We start from the raw sequence: 16,730 nt of genomic DNA, 5'->3' as shown, positions 1-16,730 counted from the left end.
GATTGTACCTTTGCCTGACTCATTTTGTTAACTTGAGAGAATTTCATCTCTGCTTCACTCACAGTCTTAGTGTCTTTAACTTTTTAAAATCCTGGTGCAGACCAGTGTTCCCCTTGTTGTGGAAGACGAAGGCAGGGGTATAGTTGAAAAATACTAGAGATGGCAATAATAATGATTCTTGTTCCTCATTCAGAAAACTCATGATATGTTTCCACCTGTAGTGCCATTATTTTTAAACTGCAAACTGTGTCAGTAAAAAGAAATGAAAGGGGTAGAGGTCTTAATATTTTTGTATGGTTTTAGTTCCTATGTTAAAAAACAAAAACAAGTCTAATATCTGATTTTTGGTCATCTTCTTACTTTATTTTTTTTAAATTTGTTTGTTAGAAACCTGTTTCATACTGACTTTGAATACAAATAAAGTTCTAGCTTTTCTACCATGTAACAATAAACTTTTGAAAGCTATGAAATTGCTGCCAGTGGAACTCTGTTTGGGAAACAAGTTCAGGGAAGCAGTGCTTTAAAGTAATATACCTTATAACTTTTATTCTATGTCATATAAAGGAAAATACATAATTTTTAAACATGTTAAATATCTTCTACATGAAAGATTTTTCTCTATCTTATTAAGTAAAGGAGGGGATTTTTTTGGGTGGAAGATTCCATAGTTAAAGATGTAAACCAGCAATTTCTTGCTTCTATAGCACAACATAGTTCAGAGCTGAGATTAGAGAAACCCTGTAGAGTGGCTAATACTTGAGGGCATCCCCAACTAGAAAAGTATGTGAATTTAGGCATGGGAGGAAGGAAGGATCTGCTTTAAATTTAGTGTAGGGTCACTGAGTCTTAATGATAGATTAAACAAGGGAGGTGGAATAATGAATAGGGGTATGCAATGTGTAGCACTAATACCAGAAGTCCATGGTTTTCACTGGTTATTTAATGTCTTTTCCCATATGTTTCTGAATAGAGCAGGTTATGGCAGGGATGAGCTAAGGAATAGCTTTGTTAGTGAATTGTTAAATAGACTGAATTCTCTTTTTAAAAATGTATATGTATATAGGAGAGCTGCTTGTTAATAGTAAAATTGGGCACCTTGCATGCATATACCTTAAATGTATTAGCAATCAGCAATATTAGTAACTGTATTTGTAATTGATGTGTGTGTGTTGGTATTCTTAAAACACATTGTTTGTCTGCAATTCTTTTCCATTGTGAAACTAACAGCCATTACTTTGTTGAAGCAGAAATTAATTTCAAATTACTTCTGAATATTATTGATATACAGAAGGACCTCAGAAGAAGTTTTGATTTGGTAGACATGAAAATGAAATGGAGGAAGTACCCAGAAATGTTTTTGTTAGTAGAAATTTGACTGACAGCTCAATGAACATTGTTTTATAGTTTAACTTGAGTTCAGAATAACATGAATAGAATATCTATTCAAGTGCAACCACATCGAAGAATTTATTAAATTCATAGCTAGAGTGACTGAGAAAAGATGTCACAGTTTACTTTAGAGCTGACTTCCTACAGAGATTTCACATAAAAGTCTGCCAACTACCTGATACCAACAACTGAAGTGAACCCAGCAAGTCAGCACTTGAGTTATTGATGGGTTTCTGGATGACCCATCTTCTCTTTTTATGGTAATAATACCAGTAAGTCTTCAGAAAAAATGCACTTTGCACATAATTTTTGCTTTGGGAAATTAATATAATGCACAAGACCTTCATATCTGTGTCTCATCTTCCTTTTTAGATGCACGTTGTGTGCTGGCCCTAGGAATAAAAGGGCTGCAGAGCAAGTCTGCTCATCTCTCTTCACTAAGCAGCAGGTTTGCTGTGACTTTTAAGTGTAAAAGTGGTGCGAAGAGAGAAGTAAAATGTTGAAGGTAGAGATATTGGAGGATTTCTTCATGTGAAAGTACTTCACAACTCTCTGCATGACTGTGGTACTTGGCTTCACAAAGTTAATAGATTGAACTATTTTTCATATGATGTGTAAATTCGCAAATGCTTTATAATTATTGACCATTTATTTACAAAAATTTGAATAGATTTTATGTTCTCTAGGAGCAAGAAAATATGGTTTATTTTTAAAATAAACTCACAAAAGTTTATTTTATCGATTGTGTAGAGAACAAGTAAGAACACATGAGAAAATACTGATTTTGTGATGTTCTCTTTCTTAGACAAAACTTGGTAGGCTTATCACTTAAATTAAGGATTGCTGAAGCAAATGTGGTTTATGCATTTTTTAAGACTGAAACAGAATCAGTTTCTATTTTGAAACGTAGTTGGGTAGGAGTGGAGGAAGATACTGTTAGTGAAATGTGTTAAGGAACATCTTTCTTGGAGTCATAATCTGAGATTTGGGGAAGGCAGTAGGATTTATTCTCTTGTTGAACCAAAGTGAAAAGAAACTTTTAAGTGGGAGTTTTTTGGTTGGGTTTTGGTTTTTTTCCCCTTTTCCACCTATATGTATCTAAATAGTGCTCTTTACTATGATTGAATGCAGTAAGAATTGGACTTCTAGCTTCCATTCTTCTCCCTGTTAGTTCCTAAAAATGACCATTTGTTTTACCATTCATTTGTTTGAGCGATTACTTTTGAAACCCTTGAAAATTCCCAAGTAGGGAAGTGACCAAAGACCAATATATTTATTTATCATGCTTCGGCTGTTGCAAGCCAGTTACTTTTTAAATGAAGATGAGGGTGTTTGACTAGAAATATATTTGTCTAAACTTTTATTTTGTTCAGAACATGACAGCTGTGAAAATGTAACAGATTTCCTCTCCACTGCAAGAGTCACATCAACTCTCTCTTTCATTACCAGTGATAATTCAGAAACAATCTTTAATGTCATTATGAGTGGGAGCCTGACTTTATCCACGAGAGTCACTGTGCTATAAATGAATATATGCACAAGTGATGTGGACAAGGTGGGACCAAGCCTGTGTTAACAGGCATGGGGCTTTTTTCTTACTTCTCAGCTTTAGTTAATATTTTACCATTACCCAGTAGTGACAGTAGCTTTTGATAAGTCTGAGACATGTTAGGATGGACAGAATGTGTATTTTATAGTTGAAATTGTGTTTTCATACCAATTTTGAATGGCTTGGATCAAAGTTAATGGTCTTGGCACGTACTTAACTTCATGATCAATAAGTATCAAGGTATTTGGCAATCTCTCCGTGTTTCAGGACATAAAATCAACTGAAATTGGGACCTTGGGGGTAAAAACATTAGAAACTGTATTTACCCTTCATATTGCAACTGAATGTTTTGCCAAAAGAGTAGATGCCTTTTGATGGTGATCTGGTAATAGATGCCTGAGGAGCAGTTGCTGTTTTCTTTCATAATGTGCATAGAGGTGAGTTAAAAGTTTCCAGAGAGCAGTGCTGTGTCATTTAGGTAACTAATAAGTGATATTTTCAAATGACCATTCCTGCTGAGTGGAAAAGCAAGCTAGGACTTCAAAATGTATCTTTTCTGTGTCAGTGCATGTCGAACAATCAAACAAGCAAACAAACAAACTTCAGGTATTATCAGCAGTTTTATTTTGTTAGTAGAAGTGTTTAAGGTGTTTTCAAATAAATTTGTAAAATTGTTTTGGCAGTAAGTCTTTGTAGTTTGATCTCTTTTAACCCTAATCTCATCTTCCTTTCAATCTCTAATGTCACAGCTAGCTCACAGTCTTAATTCTTTCATACCCCATTTCAACCTCATGCTTGTGTGCTACTAAAATGATTTTTTTAAAAAAATACTCATGTCTCTTGCCCCAATTTCTTAAGAATGTGTTTTCCCTTCTCCTTCTATAGGAATTTGTTTCTTCTTTTAACCTTCTATTAAAAAAATCAAAGGGTCATGCAGTTTAAAGTTCAGAGGGGATTATCACAATTAGGTCTCCTAGGCACTACAAGCAATGAATAATAATAATTATGTGAGCTGAACCTTTGCACAGTGCAGGCCATATAGCAGCATCCAGGAGCTTCACCATCAAGTTCAGAAGATTGTACCTTGCATTTAGCAGCAATGCTGCTCAACAAGGATAGCTAATTTTAGAGATTTAAAGATGGACATCAGCAAAGAGGTTTCTTTATTTTACAGAATTAGAATGTGCATGTATGCTGTCAGAAAACTGAGGCATTGAGAACTAAGCCCACGTTTTAAAGACAGCCAGACAGCTGTATGTAGAATTTTAATATCGTGTATAATATAAAATTGTGAATGTACTTAACATTTGCCACATGCTGCAGCCCGTGAGAAGGCTGATCCAGGGCACTGGCAAAAAGTAGTATCTGGTAGCTTGAAGAGAGCTCAGGTTAATTCTCAAAATTGTCTGGACAAGAACGTTGAGGTTGAAAAAATATCTTGCTAAGTATTTGAGGGAACATCTCATGTGCTTGGGGCATCCATCTTTTCAGATTTTGTTGTAGGTATATATATATATACATACACACACACACACACACATTTATATGGATTGCATGAGGCAGTCAGAAGTTCACACATCAGAAGATCCAGTAAATGGATAGTTGTAGCCTTGCTTTTATTTTCTATTTCAAAATTTTCAGGTCTAACCAAAAATATACTAGTATTACCTAATGAACCATGGTTTTTTAGATTGTAATGTTAAGGTACACACAAATCCATTTTAAAAGGTCAAATTGCATCCAAGAAGGATTGGTTTAAAAGCGGCTAAAATATGAGATCAAATTAATGAAATAGGGGATAATGAAGTATGAATAATTGTGAAATCTATGAAAATAATTTATTCACAATGTTATTTCTATTGCTAAAAGGAAACTGCCGAACACTTCCTTGCAAAAATTTACAAAATATAATGAATCTTAAATGTCATTAGTTAATGAATTTTTAAATAACCTTGTGATTTCCAAACTGGATGAGCTTCTAGTAACTCCTAGTTGACAAAAATTTCTCAATCATTTGAATAAGTGTTACAGCTCAGAAATACAGTTGCTCACTGAGGCTGTAAAGTGGGTAGGGGGTGTCATGGAAGGTGTATCACAGCTGTAGAACAAAAGGCTAGAGCACAGCCAGCTGGCTTAGGAAAAAGCAGTTTATTTTCTGAATTTAGGACATTTAAAGTTTGCCAGTAGTATTTCACGTAAGTTATTTGGACTAGCTGTAGTCATCAAGAATTTATATAAATGAAATCAAATGAATGGGGTTTTTTTGGATTTTGTTTAATGATACCTTATGATGGATATAAATCTGGGGAAATGAGGCTGTAAGTGCCTAGTTGGGGAGTAAAGAATCCATATGCCTTTATGGAAGTGGTGCTGGTTCCTCATATTTGGTACCTTATTTTCCTAAATTAGATGTTTTTACTAAATTGCTTTGGTGAATCATCTCTCTTTTTTAAGGTTACTGTCTGGTTACAGATTCTTTCTCCTGAAAGTTTTCCTCCCTCTGCCATTTTAAAATACATAATAGCCAAGTATTACATTAACTTTGCCTTTACTTATCCAGCCACTTAATCTGTCATAGTAGTTGCCAGTTTCTCCTCGCCTCATCTCTCAAACTGAATGTAGTGTTTACATTAAAATATTCATTTAATCCCTAGATACATGAAGTTCTTACTCCACCTTTCCAACCATAAGAGGCAAAATTCATGTACTTCAATCTCTCTTCCAAGTACTGTAATGAAGGAATTGGAATCCTCAGAAAATACATTAGCTCCGTGTTTAATATGATATAATCTTCTTGGTTTGACCTCTTATCAGCAAAATGTCAGCAAAAATTTGCACATTATTTTCCAGATCTAAGTTAATGTGAACAATTCCACCAAGCTTTTTAATTAAGATATTAGCAGAGTATTTGTTGAGTGCTACAGTACAATGCAACCCATTTTTGACATAGTTTAAACTGGGTTTATTTTGGTTCAAACACTGTTCCATGCACTTTAAAGTTGGATGCATTAGTGGCGTTTCTGTACATAAAATGTGTTTAATTGTTGAAAAATGGTACACAAAAACCTGGCATAAAATTTTCTGTTGGTTTTCTGTGTGTGTGTGTTGTAACTCACTGATGAATTCTGCTTTGTATGTGGCTGAAGTACAATGGACATTCAGGTTGTCTTAGGGCCCTTTTGTTAAGGTCAGAAATTGCGTATTGTTTTTAATTTGAAAATGAAACAGTTCTAATGAGAGGGAAGAGAAAACTACTTTAATGAGTTATGCATGTTTTAGTGCTTTTATTTGTTTCAGTTTTATTTGTCATAGTAGAATAAGCAAGTTATGTATTTTGGACATTGAATTAAAATCAATTATATTAGAGTATAATGCATTCCTGTTGTGCATTAAATAAGAAACAAGGTTTCAAAGCTTTAGCCTACTAAACAGGAAAACTTAATAAATGCACAGCTGAATATTTTCAGAGATATTAAAAGCAAAAATAGTAATTTAAAGGAAGAGATATGAAATAAAAAATTAATTAGAAAATGTATTTTCGTAAAACACACAGTGGAGTTCCTGTGCATTTTATAAAAGTGCTGAATCACTACTGACTTTTGGCTGATAGGCTTGGGCAGGTGAGGTTTTATTTTGCATCCAATATAGATTTTAAATATTTACATTGGAAGTGTATTTTTTCTTTTAGATTACAACAGAGTGAATTGAGAATGTGTGAATGTAAATAGCATAGTGAGTCTTCCTTAGAGAGTTTCAGTGGTATAAAATCTGCAAGAAGCAGATGCTGTTATTTAAAAATAGCCCAATTCTGACATCTTAATTCATTAATTGGAATCATTCTGTAATTTAAACTTCAGTCAGCTGCTGCAAGAAGAGGGAGGTTATCATTTGATGTCTTTAGAATTGCACTATTATTTCTAATGTAAAACTTAGAGTAAAATTAAAATTTGAAGATTTAAAGAATCTTTGCTTTTTATGCTTTAGTATAGTTTATTATGTTATGTAGTGGAAAGACAAGAATCCAGACAAAATTGTGAGTGGAGCAGATTTATAACCTTTCCTTTAAATGAGTCTTGGGTAAAGTAACCTGAGAGTTCTGGTTTGGGTGTTAATGTTAGTGGTGGTTCACACAGTGCACTACTTTACTGTGTATGACTATATCCTATCTGTGGGTAGCTGGCTAAAAATTTCTTTTAAGGTTAAGAAATTCAGAAATTCTTTCTCTCTAGTTTTGCATCTCTGTATTTTTAATAATTCTTGTTAGTCCACAATTAACTGCAATCACCCTTTTATCTAACTAATCTTTTGTTCACAGGTGTTGATAACATTGTTATCTTTTCAAATTCAGCATTTTATCACCTTTGGTGCTTCTCTGTGCTTAGAAACTTGGTTGATTCTGCCACTGCTTCCCATCTATTCCTGCCAGATTCTCAGTGCTCTTTGCTATCTGTTGGAATTTTGCCTGGCAGAGATGTTAAATGCTTTTGTCTATAATCTCTAAGCCTATCACTTTAGCTGGGTTTGTCTCCTTTCTTTCCGTCTTTCTTCTTTTCTTCACCAAAATGCTTCTGCTTACTTTGGAGTTCTTCCTGGCACTGCCCCCGCCTGTATTATTGCTGTCTCCTAAAAATTTTGGTTACTTGTCTTGGCTTCTTCCCTGTTACAATGTCAAAGTCAAGATTTCCACTGTACCATCAGTGCCCCATGCAACCTTGGACTGTCTGCATCTGATCTCACTTCCCTGCGTCCCCCAACTCACATTCCACATTCCTCACAGTCCTCTGACTTTATTGCTCCTTTTGTCTGCCTTTCATGCACTCATTTTTGCACTGTCTTTCATGCTGCCTATGTGCCTGGAACAGTCTTTAGCATCTCAGCCAATTTACAGCTTTGCATAAATTATATTTAATAATAAGACTAACAAAAGTTCATTATGTACATTATTTCACTTAACTTTGTACCTGCATAAGCAGAAAAAAGCCTGAGGGAAACTACTGTTAAACTTTGTTGTGATTTGTTGTGATTCAAAGATACAGATTCAGGCATGACAGTTCTTTGATGATTCAGCATAAATTTATTTTTTTTAGTCATTTAGTAAGTGTTAGATTTTTGGTTTTTGACAGCAGGTTTCAGATTTTTCTCATTCAGAGATGAGAAAATAGCTACATATTCCTGATAAGTGCAATCACCACAAGGTTGTTGTCATCACATTAGCTGGTACAGACTTTTTTGCCCTGTGGTATGTTTTGCTTCACTTTATCCTTACTAATATGAATGTGGAAGGACCTTGAATGTTGGTTTAGCTTCATATCTGCAAATGAAGTGTATCTTTTGTGTTTAACCTTACTTTTAAAGCAACATATTAACCTGTTTAAAGAAACCAGTGAAAGATAGGAAGGTAACACTGCCTCTATCTGGGAAATTTTCTGAGTGTGTTGGCTACTTTGACATATGGGTTTTCTTAAATTATTAAAAGTTGTTTAGTATTTTAACTCCCTTCTAAAACCAGTGAAAATAAGCTGAAGGTAAAACTTCTTGTGGTTTTTCAGCACCAATGTATAGCTGTAAGGTGGGGAATTCTGCAGGAATTATACATAATTTTCCAAGTAACACTGGATCTGAAATATATGGGCTATTTTTCTTTTTTGCTTAAATGATTGTATTGATACTGTTTACAGCTGAGTAGTGAAACCAAATAGATGTGCCTTTAATTTGTTTTTAAATGATCTCTTATATTCTGGAGATGATAATCTGAAGGGTGGCTGCCATAGTAATGTGCCAGTCACCATGGCATTTGAACATTATGAAAAGACGTTCTGAGCTGCACAAAGACAATGCCACCAATTCGTATTTCAAACTGATCAAAAGTGGGGGACCAAGAAGTTTGCCAATAAATGTAGCTCAGTGGATGGCACTGCAATTTAGAGTTTGCTTTACACAATAAAGATTTCGGTCGTCCTCTCAATGCCAAGTGAATTTAAAAGTAAAATCCTTAACACAGACTTTGTCCATTTACTGTGCTAACTTTTTTCCATTATGTGGAGAGTGTGGCTGTAGATTTTTATTGGCCCAGTGAAGGAGTGGTTTATGGTTATGCTTTATATGAATCTTTAAAACTTTTTCCTCCTCACGGAGTTTTTCACTTTAAACTGAAATTCAGTCATTTAATGAAGAAAAGGGGTTTTCTATACTCAGTTGGTAAATATTCTAATCTCTAAAATATTTTACAGTCTGCTTTCATAATAGTGCTCTAATTATCAAAGAAACCAAAAATCAAATCATTAAAAGCAAGCTTATTTTATCTTAAATAATCGATTGTGGCTTGTTGTTTGGAAGAGGACTACTTTGGCATGAATTCCAAATCCAGTTATGATCTTAACTGCAAGCAGTTTGTTTAATCAAACATTACTCTAATCAGTCTTACATGGTCCCCTACCCAGCCAGGCCTGCCTATAACAACTGATTTATTCTGCGACGAGTTGCTCAACAGATGTCATTCTGGTAGAATAATGCAGCAGAATACTTGTGCGTTGGCTAAAATTACTTCAACTTTGATCACTTTTGTCCAGCACATCAGTCTGGCATTGTGCTTTATACCAACATAACACTTTACCCCGAGCATGCCTTTCAAGCTTAGAATAGCAGAGGAATGTTATTGAATTCAGTGCAGTTACAGATGAGTTAATGAAAGAAGGGAAATACTGTTTTTTTCATAATGCCTTTCTGTTGTACTTTGGAATTAAAAGGGAATTTGAGGAATGTGACTTCCGAGTTATTTATTTTTACTTCTGAAGGCTTTTTGAAAACAATATTATGTAGTCCTATTGATCCCATGTTTCTGTAAATAAGTTTCACTTGTTATTTAAAAATAGCGCACTTTAGAGTTTTATATTGTGAAAATAATATTATTTCTGGTGTGTAACTGGAAAATAAATATTTCACAGGGACGGTTTATCCTGGTTTTTAATGCAAGAAAACTGAACCAGCAAGAACTGTGTTCTCATGATCACACACATATCAGGATTGTTACATTTTGGGCTGTTGTGGGGTCAGTATGAAGCAACATTTCTTTACAAAGCTATCAAGGACACTATGAGGAAGCACTAAAATGAAGTCCACTTGAATTGCTAATAGAAACTTCAGTATTCTATATCTTAAAACCCCAGTGTTCTTATTTCAATTTTTTTAGTTGAAATATAGTTGCAATTTTTTTTTTTTCAATTGAAGCATAGTTACCAGGTCAGTCTCCCTGCAAAAACTCCTAAACAAAACTAATATTAGCATAAAGGTTATCATGTGTACATGTAATTTACCAGTTTTGGGAAAAAATGGAGAGATATCTTAATGATTCTAAAACATACAGTGAATGCAAAGCTGAGCTAAAAATCCAAGCTCCGCTTATTGATGTTGAAATATCCAGGTAAGAAACCCACATGGCCTAACTTCCATTCTTTAGTGAGATACAGACTCAAGAGTTGGAGGTGTATTGTATCTTACTCTTGGAGAATAAGTTGAAGCTTTTCTTTCCTACTCACCTGTGCAGAATATTTATGTGCATAAAGCTTTAAACTGATGCTATTGAAATTATTATCTGCATAGCCTATATATTAAATCTATCCAGAAATGTGACACAGTGCTTCACAGTTTTTCCTAAGTGGCACTTTATTAGCATGAAATAACTTCTAGTACTAAAAATAATGAGAAAGAGCAACAGTAATTGAATGAAAGATCTGAAAATACAGTAAGAGCACTGTACTTTGTGTTGCATCTCAATATGCCCTGAGTTTTCTCAGTTGAGGGTATTTTTTGGCAACCTTCGTGGCTGTGCCATGAAGAATCTTTTGAAGAATGTTGTCCAAAGCACCATTTGTGAGGAAGACTATGTGTGGAAATCCCTGCCTTGTCCCTCACCCTCCTTAGATTATATTACAGTGATTAGAACAATTATTTCACTGCTTAATGTCTGCACACATATTCTCCATCCATTTATTGTTGTGCAGAATTTAAAAGAAAGGATCCATGGAGCATTTGTCTCTAAAGATGATCCAGGGAAAGAGTTTTGGTGCTATTTCATTATGCAAAAATATTTTAAGATGAGTATTTATTGCCAGATGTTTCATACATATCCTGTACTAAAAATAAATGACAAATTTTAGAGGGAGCATATGTACATTCCATATGTTCATATTACTTTACCATGGAGTCAAACTTCAACTGTGCTTCAGTGCTGAAGAAATGTCCAGTACTGATTAATGGGTAGGATCAAATGGTATAAAATATCTCTTTTTTTTTGTATTATCTTCCTAAGAATGGTAGTATAGAATTGTCTTTAATTCATTTCTGGAATATGAAACCTTTATCTACAGGGATTATGTTAGCAGTTACCATTTTGGCAAATTTCAGCTTTCTTTCTGATTTTTGCAAACTGTTTTTCTGTTCAGAAAAAGTTGTTAACGCAGGGTAAGACTAGACTGCAGGCAAGGTGCTAGCTCAAAGACCTTTTTCTGCTGACAGCTATAATATAATAATTTTTTTCAGTTCATGGAACTTTTAGTAATTCTCATAGCAGAAGTTAGAACACAATTAATTGCTGTTTGTTTCCTGTTGACAAGTGAACAAGGGAAAATCTAAAGAAGGCATCAAAAGACAGTTTTTGGAGTAGCCTTGTCATTTGATTTAAGTCAAATATTAGCCATCTGCCTTAATATCTTTTGGTTTAATGGGCTCTTGTGTCTGTTAGTGTTGGACTGTGCAGCCTTCTCGGAGCCGAGACCGGGATGCAGACCTTGTGACTTGTTCAGATATTTTGCCTAGAGAATGGTCATACAAAATACTATTAAAAAGTATCAAATCTTTGAGAATGTTTTTCTGGATGCAGTATAGGTGGTTGGGATCTGTCTAGACCTGTGAAAATGTGGGAGGACCTTGTATTCCCACATAGCAGTTTTATGAAAGGCAAACCAAAAAAAGACCAGGTTGGATGGGGCTCTGAGCAACCTGGTGTAGTGGGAGGTGTCTCTGCCCAGGTCGTGAGGTTGGAATGAGAGGATCTTTAAGGTTCCTTCTAACCCAGACTGTTCTGTGATTTCTATGAAAAGCGACCATGGCTCGCTGGAAGATTTTGTTGTTCACAACTGTGGTCCAGATGGGCAATATTTGTACATTATTTGTGCAGTCTTTATGTTCAGGTGTAAGACATTGTTCAGAATTTAAGATACCACTCTCCATCCTAAGTACCAAAATAAATATTTTTGTGATTTAAATAATTGTTTATCACAAAACTTCCAATAAAACTTGTCTGCTTTTCTGTCTGTGGTAATGTTTTCATGGAAGGAGTTTTGTGATTCTTGTATTTTGCAGTATTCTTCCAGTATTTGAAATTTTCAACTCTTTCTTCTTCTTTTTCCCCCTCCTTCATTCCTTCTGTTAATCATCATGTGAGATGATTAACAGTAGTGACTTCTAATTTAATAGCATGAGAAAAGAGTTGATGTAAAAATTAGTTACTTAGCATTTTGTTAATAAATATTTGAAATGTGTTGTCTTAATTGAAAATGTGCTTATTAATTAATATTTTCAGGTTTAATATACTGATTTTTATTTTTGGATCCCATTTAAGAAACTTATACAAAATTAGTTGTATTTCTTATTTGATTAGGTTTCCACACAATATTTTCAGGTGAAAATTAACTAGCAAAAGATGCAGCAGAATTTTTATTATTACCTTCTGTTTCCCTTAACTTTTTTTCATTGCTTTGTAGTACTTTTTACTTGGAAATTTTCCGTTAAGAATTTTTTTTTGCACTTTCATAATGCTGAAGTAATAATGAAGCATTTTGAATGGTAATTTTTAGATTTTAATTTTTTTCTTTTAACACAGTTTCTTCAGTTGCTTTTTGCTGTATTGTGTGTAAACCTGCTGACCACATCCGAATCTAAGAGCGTTGAAGGAACCCGTTTTACAGTAACCAGAAAAAATAGAAAACTTGGGGCTGTGATGAAAACAGTGCAGGTTGGCTGCCTTTTTTAGAGCAAGTTCTGATTTATTTTTATTTTTTTTCCAGGTCAAGCGGAATGTGTATGACCTGACCAGTATCCCTGTCCGTCACCAGTTGTGGGAAGGTTGGCCTTCTTCAGCCACAGACGACTCGGTGAGTTCCTTTGCTTCTCATGTCATTCCTTCCTGCAAATGGCTGGTTTTACATGGATTGTTGATTGGAATCACTCAGTAGCATTTACTGTCTCACATGCAGTACCTTAACATTGCACACACTTCAGAGTTTTGTCTTGGAAGATACAAATGCTCAAAATTTGGATGACTGAAGCGTGTGGAAGTGATTCCTGTGTATCAGATTCAGTGCATGTTTTAGACAAGAAGGAGACATATTCTAGACTGAAGCAAAGCTGCACAGCATTTTGGAAGTTGAAGTTATTGAGTGATTGAACTTCAGGAAAAGAGCCCTGATTTTTATTTGTGCTCTGAGTACACATCTAGATATTTTCCACACAGTGTGTTAGCTCACTCAGTTCATGCTTAAGCCTCTGCCTGGCTTCAGAGCAGGAGGTGTTCCTGCTGAAATCAATGAGGAGTCACCACTGGTGACAGAATCCACTGACTGAGAATTGCCCACAAATTCATAAAATTGTGGGACTTACCTGCACTATCCCATTAAATATTAGATTTCCTTCCTTGCATGGTCGTCCTTACAGTGTGTTTTACAGCATGTCTTTCAGTTTTGTTCAGATAATTTTCTTCTTCTAATATGTTCCCAGTGCCAGCTAGTGAGGTCTGCCTTTCTTTAGAAAAACCCCACACCAATCCACTAAAAAAATGCCTAAAAGGCTGAAATAATTGTGTAGTTATGTTGTATGTAGATTCTGTGACCTGAGAAAAATGTAGAAAAATTAAGTATTTAATTGAACCTGAGTGTTCTACAAAGTGAAAATGGATTTGGAGTTTACTTTCTTACATATTGCCATTACCTGCCATGCATTACTTTCCTGTCTATTCCTACTCTCATATTGTAAAGGGAGAATTGCTGTTTGAATATAACTGCTCCTTTTTTTACTCTGGGTAAAGGATTTATGCCAATTAAAAAAAAAAAAAGGCAAAAGCTGTCTGAATTTCTAATGTACTTGTAAAATATATCTGTGGTGGTGTTTGCAGAAACAGTATTTAAGTCTGAGAAGGGTGGGTAAATCTCTGTCCATATATTCAAGGGCATATCTGAGCCTGAGTAAGGTCTGAAGTAACAGCATGGTGTCATGTGGTAATTACAGTCTTTGAAATGTGGATCCATTTTAACATTTTATTAGTTTACATTAGCCCAAAAAAGAATTGGAAACTCAACACTTCTAATCTGTTTTCCCACAGCTGTTAGGTTTTCACATATTTTTTCCCCTCCTTTTGAATACCTCACATATGTAAAACTCATGAATCTGCTTTAAGTCTGTTTTTACAAGTGACATTGTTGCAGGTAAATTTTTTCCCCTTTTCATCTTTAATGAAATTGGTGAATGTTGAGTCATCTGCTCTGAAGCAGAGGAGTCCTCAAAGCTCACTGCTTGAGTCTGGTGGAGCTGGAACTTGTCAGCTGTGTAAACAGATTTGAATGTGTTGCCAACAAAAATATAATTAATTTCTGTCTAAAATTAGAGGCCACAGCTTACTATTTATAAAGATTTAATGATAGCAATGACTAGGTATGCTTCTGTGATCTGAACTTTCTTATTCCAAATTAGAAATACTCAGTAATAATTACTTTAGTAATTAATGATGATCTCTTGAGTTCAGTGGCAAATTTTTAAGATCACTTTTTCCATCGTGAGTTTTTAATTTGCTGTCTTGTAGGATACCCCATTGCAATTAAGGAGTTAAAGAGAGACTTGATTAAAATACTTTTTCATTTGCATGTTATGCAGCATAAGAAATACTTTGTAATACCACAGGAGGTTTTTTCAGTGCAGTTCTCGTTAACCTTTGGCTTAGCAAACAGGACAGCTAAATAGACTTGGCATAATTGGATTCCTGTATCATCTTGAGTCTCTTATGAACCTGCCAGACTACAGTCTTCTGACATTATCAGGAAATTTAGTGGAGTCAATAGTAATTTAAAACATTGTTGCTTCATCTCCCTTCAGAGTTAAGATATGTTCTCTGCTTGTACTATCTAATGGAATATGGGATACTGTATGAATTGTCAATAACTCTTTCAGATCCTTTTGCACACTTTCACCAGGGAAATGGGTATCAAAACCTCCCCATGCAGGAGAATGTTTTCATGCTGTGGCAGTTTGATTGTGGGAAACAAGGCATACACAGGCCGTGCAAATCTCATTTCACCGTTTGGCAAGGACAAGTTTTAGCTTTTATTGTGCCTGAATAACTTCAATGCCACAAGTTATATCTGTTCTGCTCGTTAAAGTTCAAAGTAAATGTATGAGTTTATACTAATTCTTTTTTTTTAATGCGTTTACATAAGTAAAACTTAAATGTATTCAAAATGTTAATTTATCTATTTTTGCATATATATCATCAAGTGATACAGTGAAGTCTTGAAAATAATCCTAGAAAATAAAAAAACATAATTATAATTTACTTTAAATACATTCACCATATGTTCTCAATTTTTATTTTAGATTCTGTAGCAATCTTAGCATTGCAGAGTTTGTAAAATGAGAACCATGCCAGGATAATTTAGTAAAATTTCTGAAATTTATTCCATTTTTTTTTGCTGTATTGGCTGAACTTCTAGGCTTTCACTGGTAGTTATCACTAGTGTCAAGTGGAATGAGCAATATTCAAATATGTGTTCACTGTAAAAAAAAAAAAATCTGAGATCAGTTGTAGGTGATGTTTTAGTTACAGTTTTTACATGGAAGCATTGTGATTTTATTTATATGTATGGGTGACTTTCTGGATGTTAGTTTTACATGTGTATGTTTGAGGTAAAACTCTTTTTTCCCCCATGAGGTCACTGGTTTTTGATTTATTTCAGTAAAATGATTTGTTGTCACTGATATTTCTGCGGTTTTTTGGTAGCATAGAACAGCACCCAATAGAGGAAGAAGGAGAGGTTGCTCTTGTGCTGCTTTTTATTCTTGATATTTAAGCTACAGATTTTTTTCTTAATTAGTTCATTGTTTTAAGTCATTTCAGTGCAGCAGTGAGAAATCCTGCTTCTTTGTAAGTAACAACAGTGAGCTTGTCAAAATGGAATATATTTCTGCATTAAAAAGAGGTAAAAGTTCTAGGGTGAGGTTTGAGGGGGGGAAAGGGGAGAGACAGACAAAGGCAGAAGATGAAGTGCCCGGTGTTGTAACTGTGCCCAGGCACACGGATCCCATCCAGGGGAACTCAGCATCCACCCTTCCACCTGCTGCCCCTAACGCTCTGTTCCCAAAGCAGTGCCCTTGGTCAAGACCTTGAATCCTCATTTCACATCAAGTAACTCCACTTCTTTGTGGTGTAGATGAGCCATTGGATATTTGCTTGGGCAGAAACACGTCCACGCTGACAAGTTACTCGGCTGTGGTGCTGAACAGTCGCATTTCAGGCAGGACAAATGTGTGGCCACTGACACCTTGAGGGTCTGCATCATCCCTTGGGAACACAACCACCTTTATTCCCTGTGAACATGACCATCTTCCCTTCTGTGGTGGCTGTAGCAGATGTGGTTGACATTCCTTAGCTGAATTAATAGAGAATTCTGGGCTATAAAAAAAATCTCAAATGCTTATGGATGATCTAATTAGCATTGCTGTTATATTTAGCTGTTTCTTTGCTAAGTAC

General features: G+C 34.9%; 1 protein-coding gene across 1 annotated transcript in view; it reads left to right on the top strand.

The window, feature by feature from the left end:
* Nucleotides 1–16,730, top strand: part of FAF1 (Fas associated factor 1) — a 151,106-nt gene that overhangs the window by 67,175 nt on the left and 67,201 nt on the right. The window contains exon 8 of the mRNA XM_082287217.1: nt 13,003–13,089. Coding sequence (XP_082143343.1) covers nt 13,003–13,089 — 87 coding nt within the window. The remainder of the gene's footprint in view (nt 1–13,002; nt 13,090–16,730) is intronic.

This window comes from Coloeus monedula (assembly GCF_965178545.1).
Source record: "Coloeus monedula genome assembly, chromosome: 9".
Lineage (NCBI taxonomy): Eukaryota > Metazoa > Chordata > Aves > Passeriformes > Corvidae > Coloeus > Coloeus monedula.
This window is presented reverse-complemented; position numbering and strand designations above follow the sequence as displayed.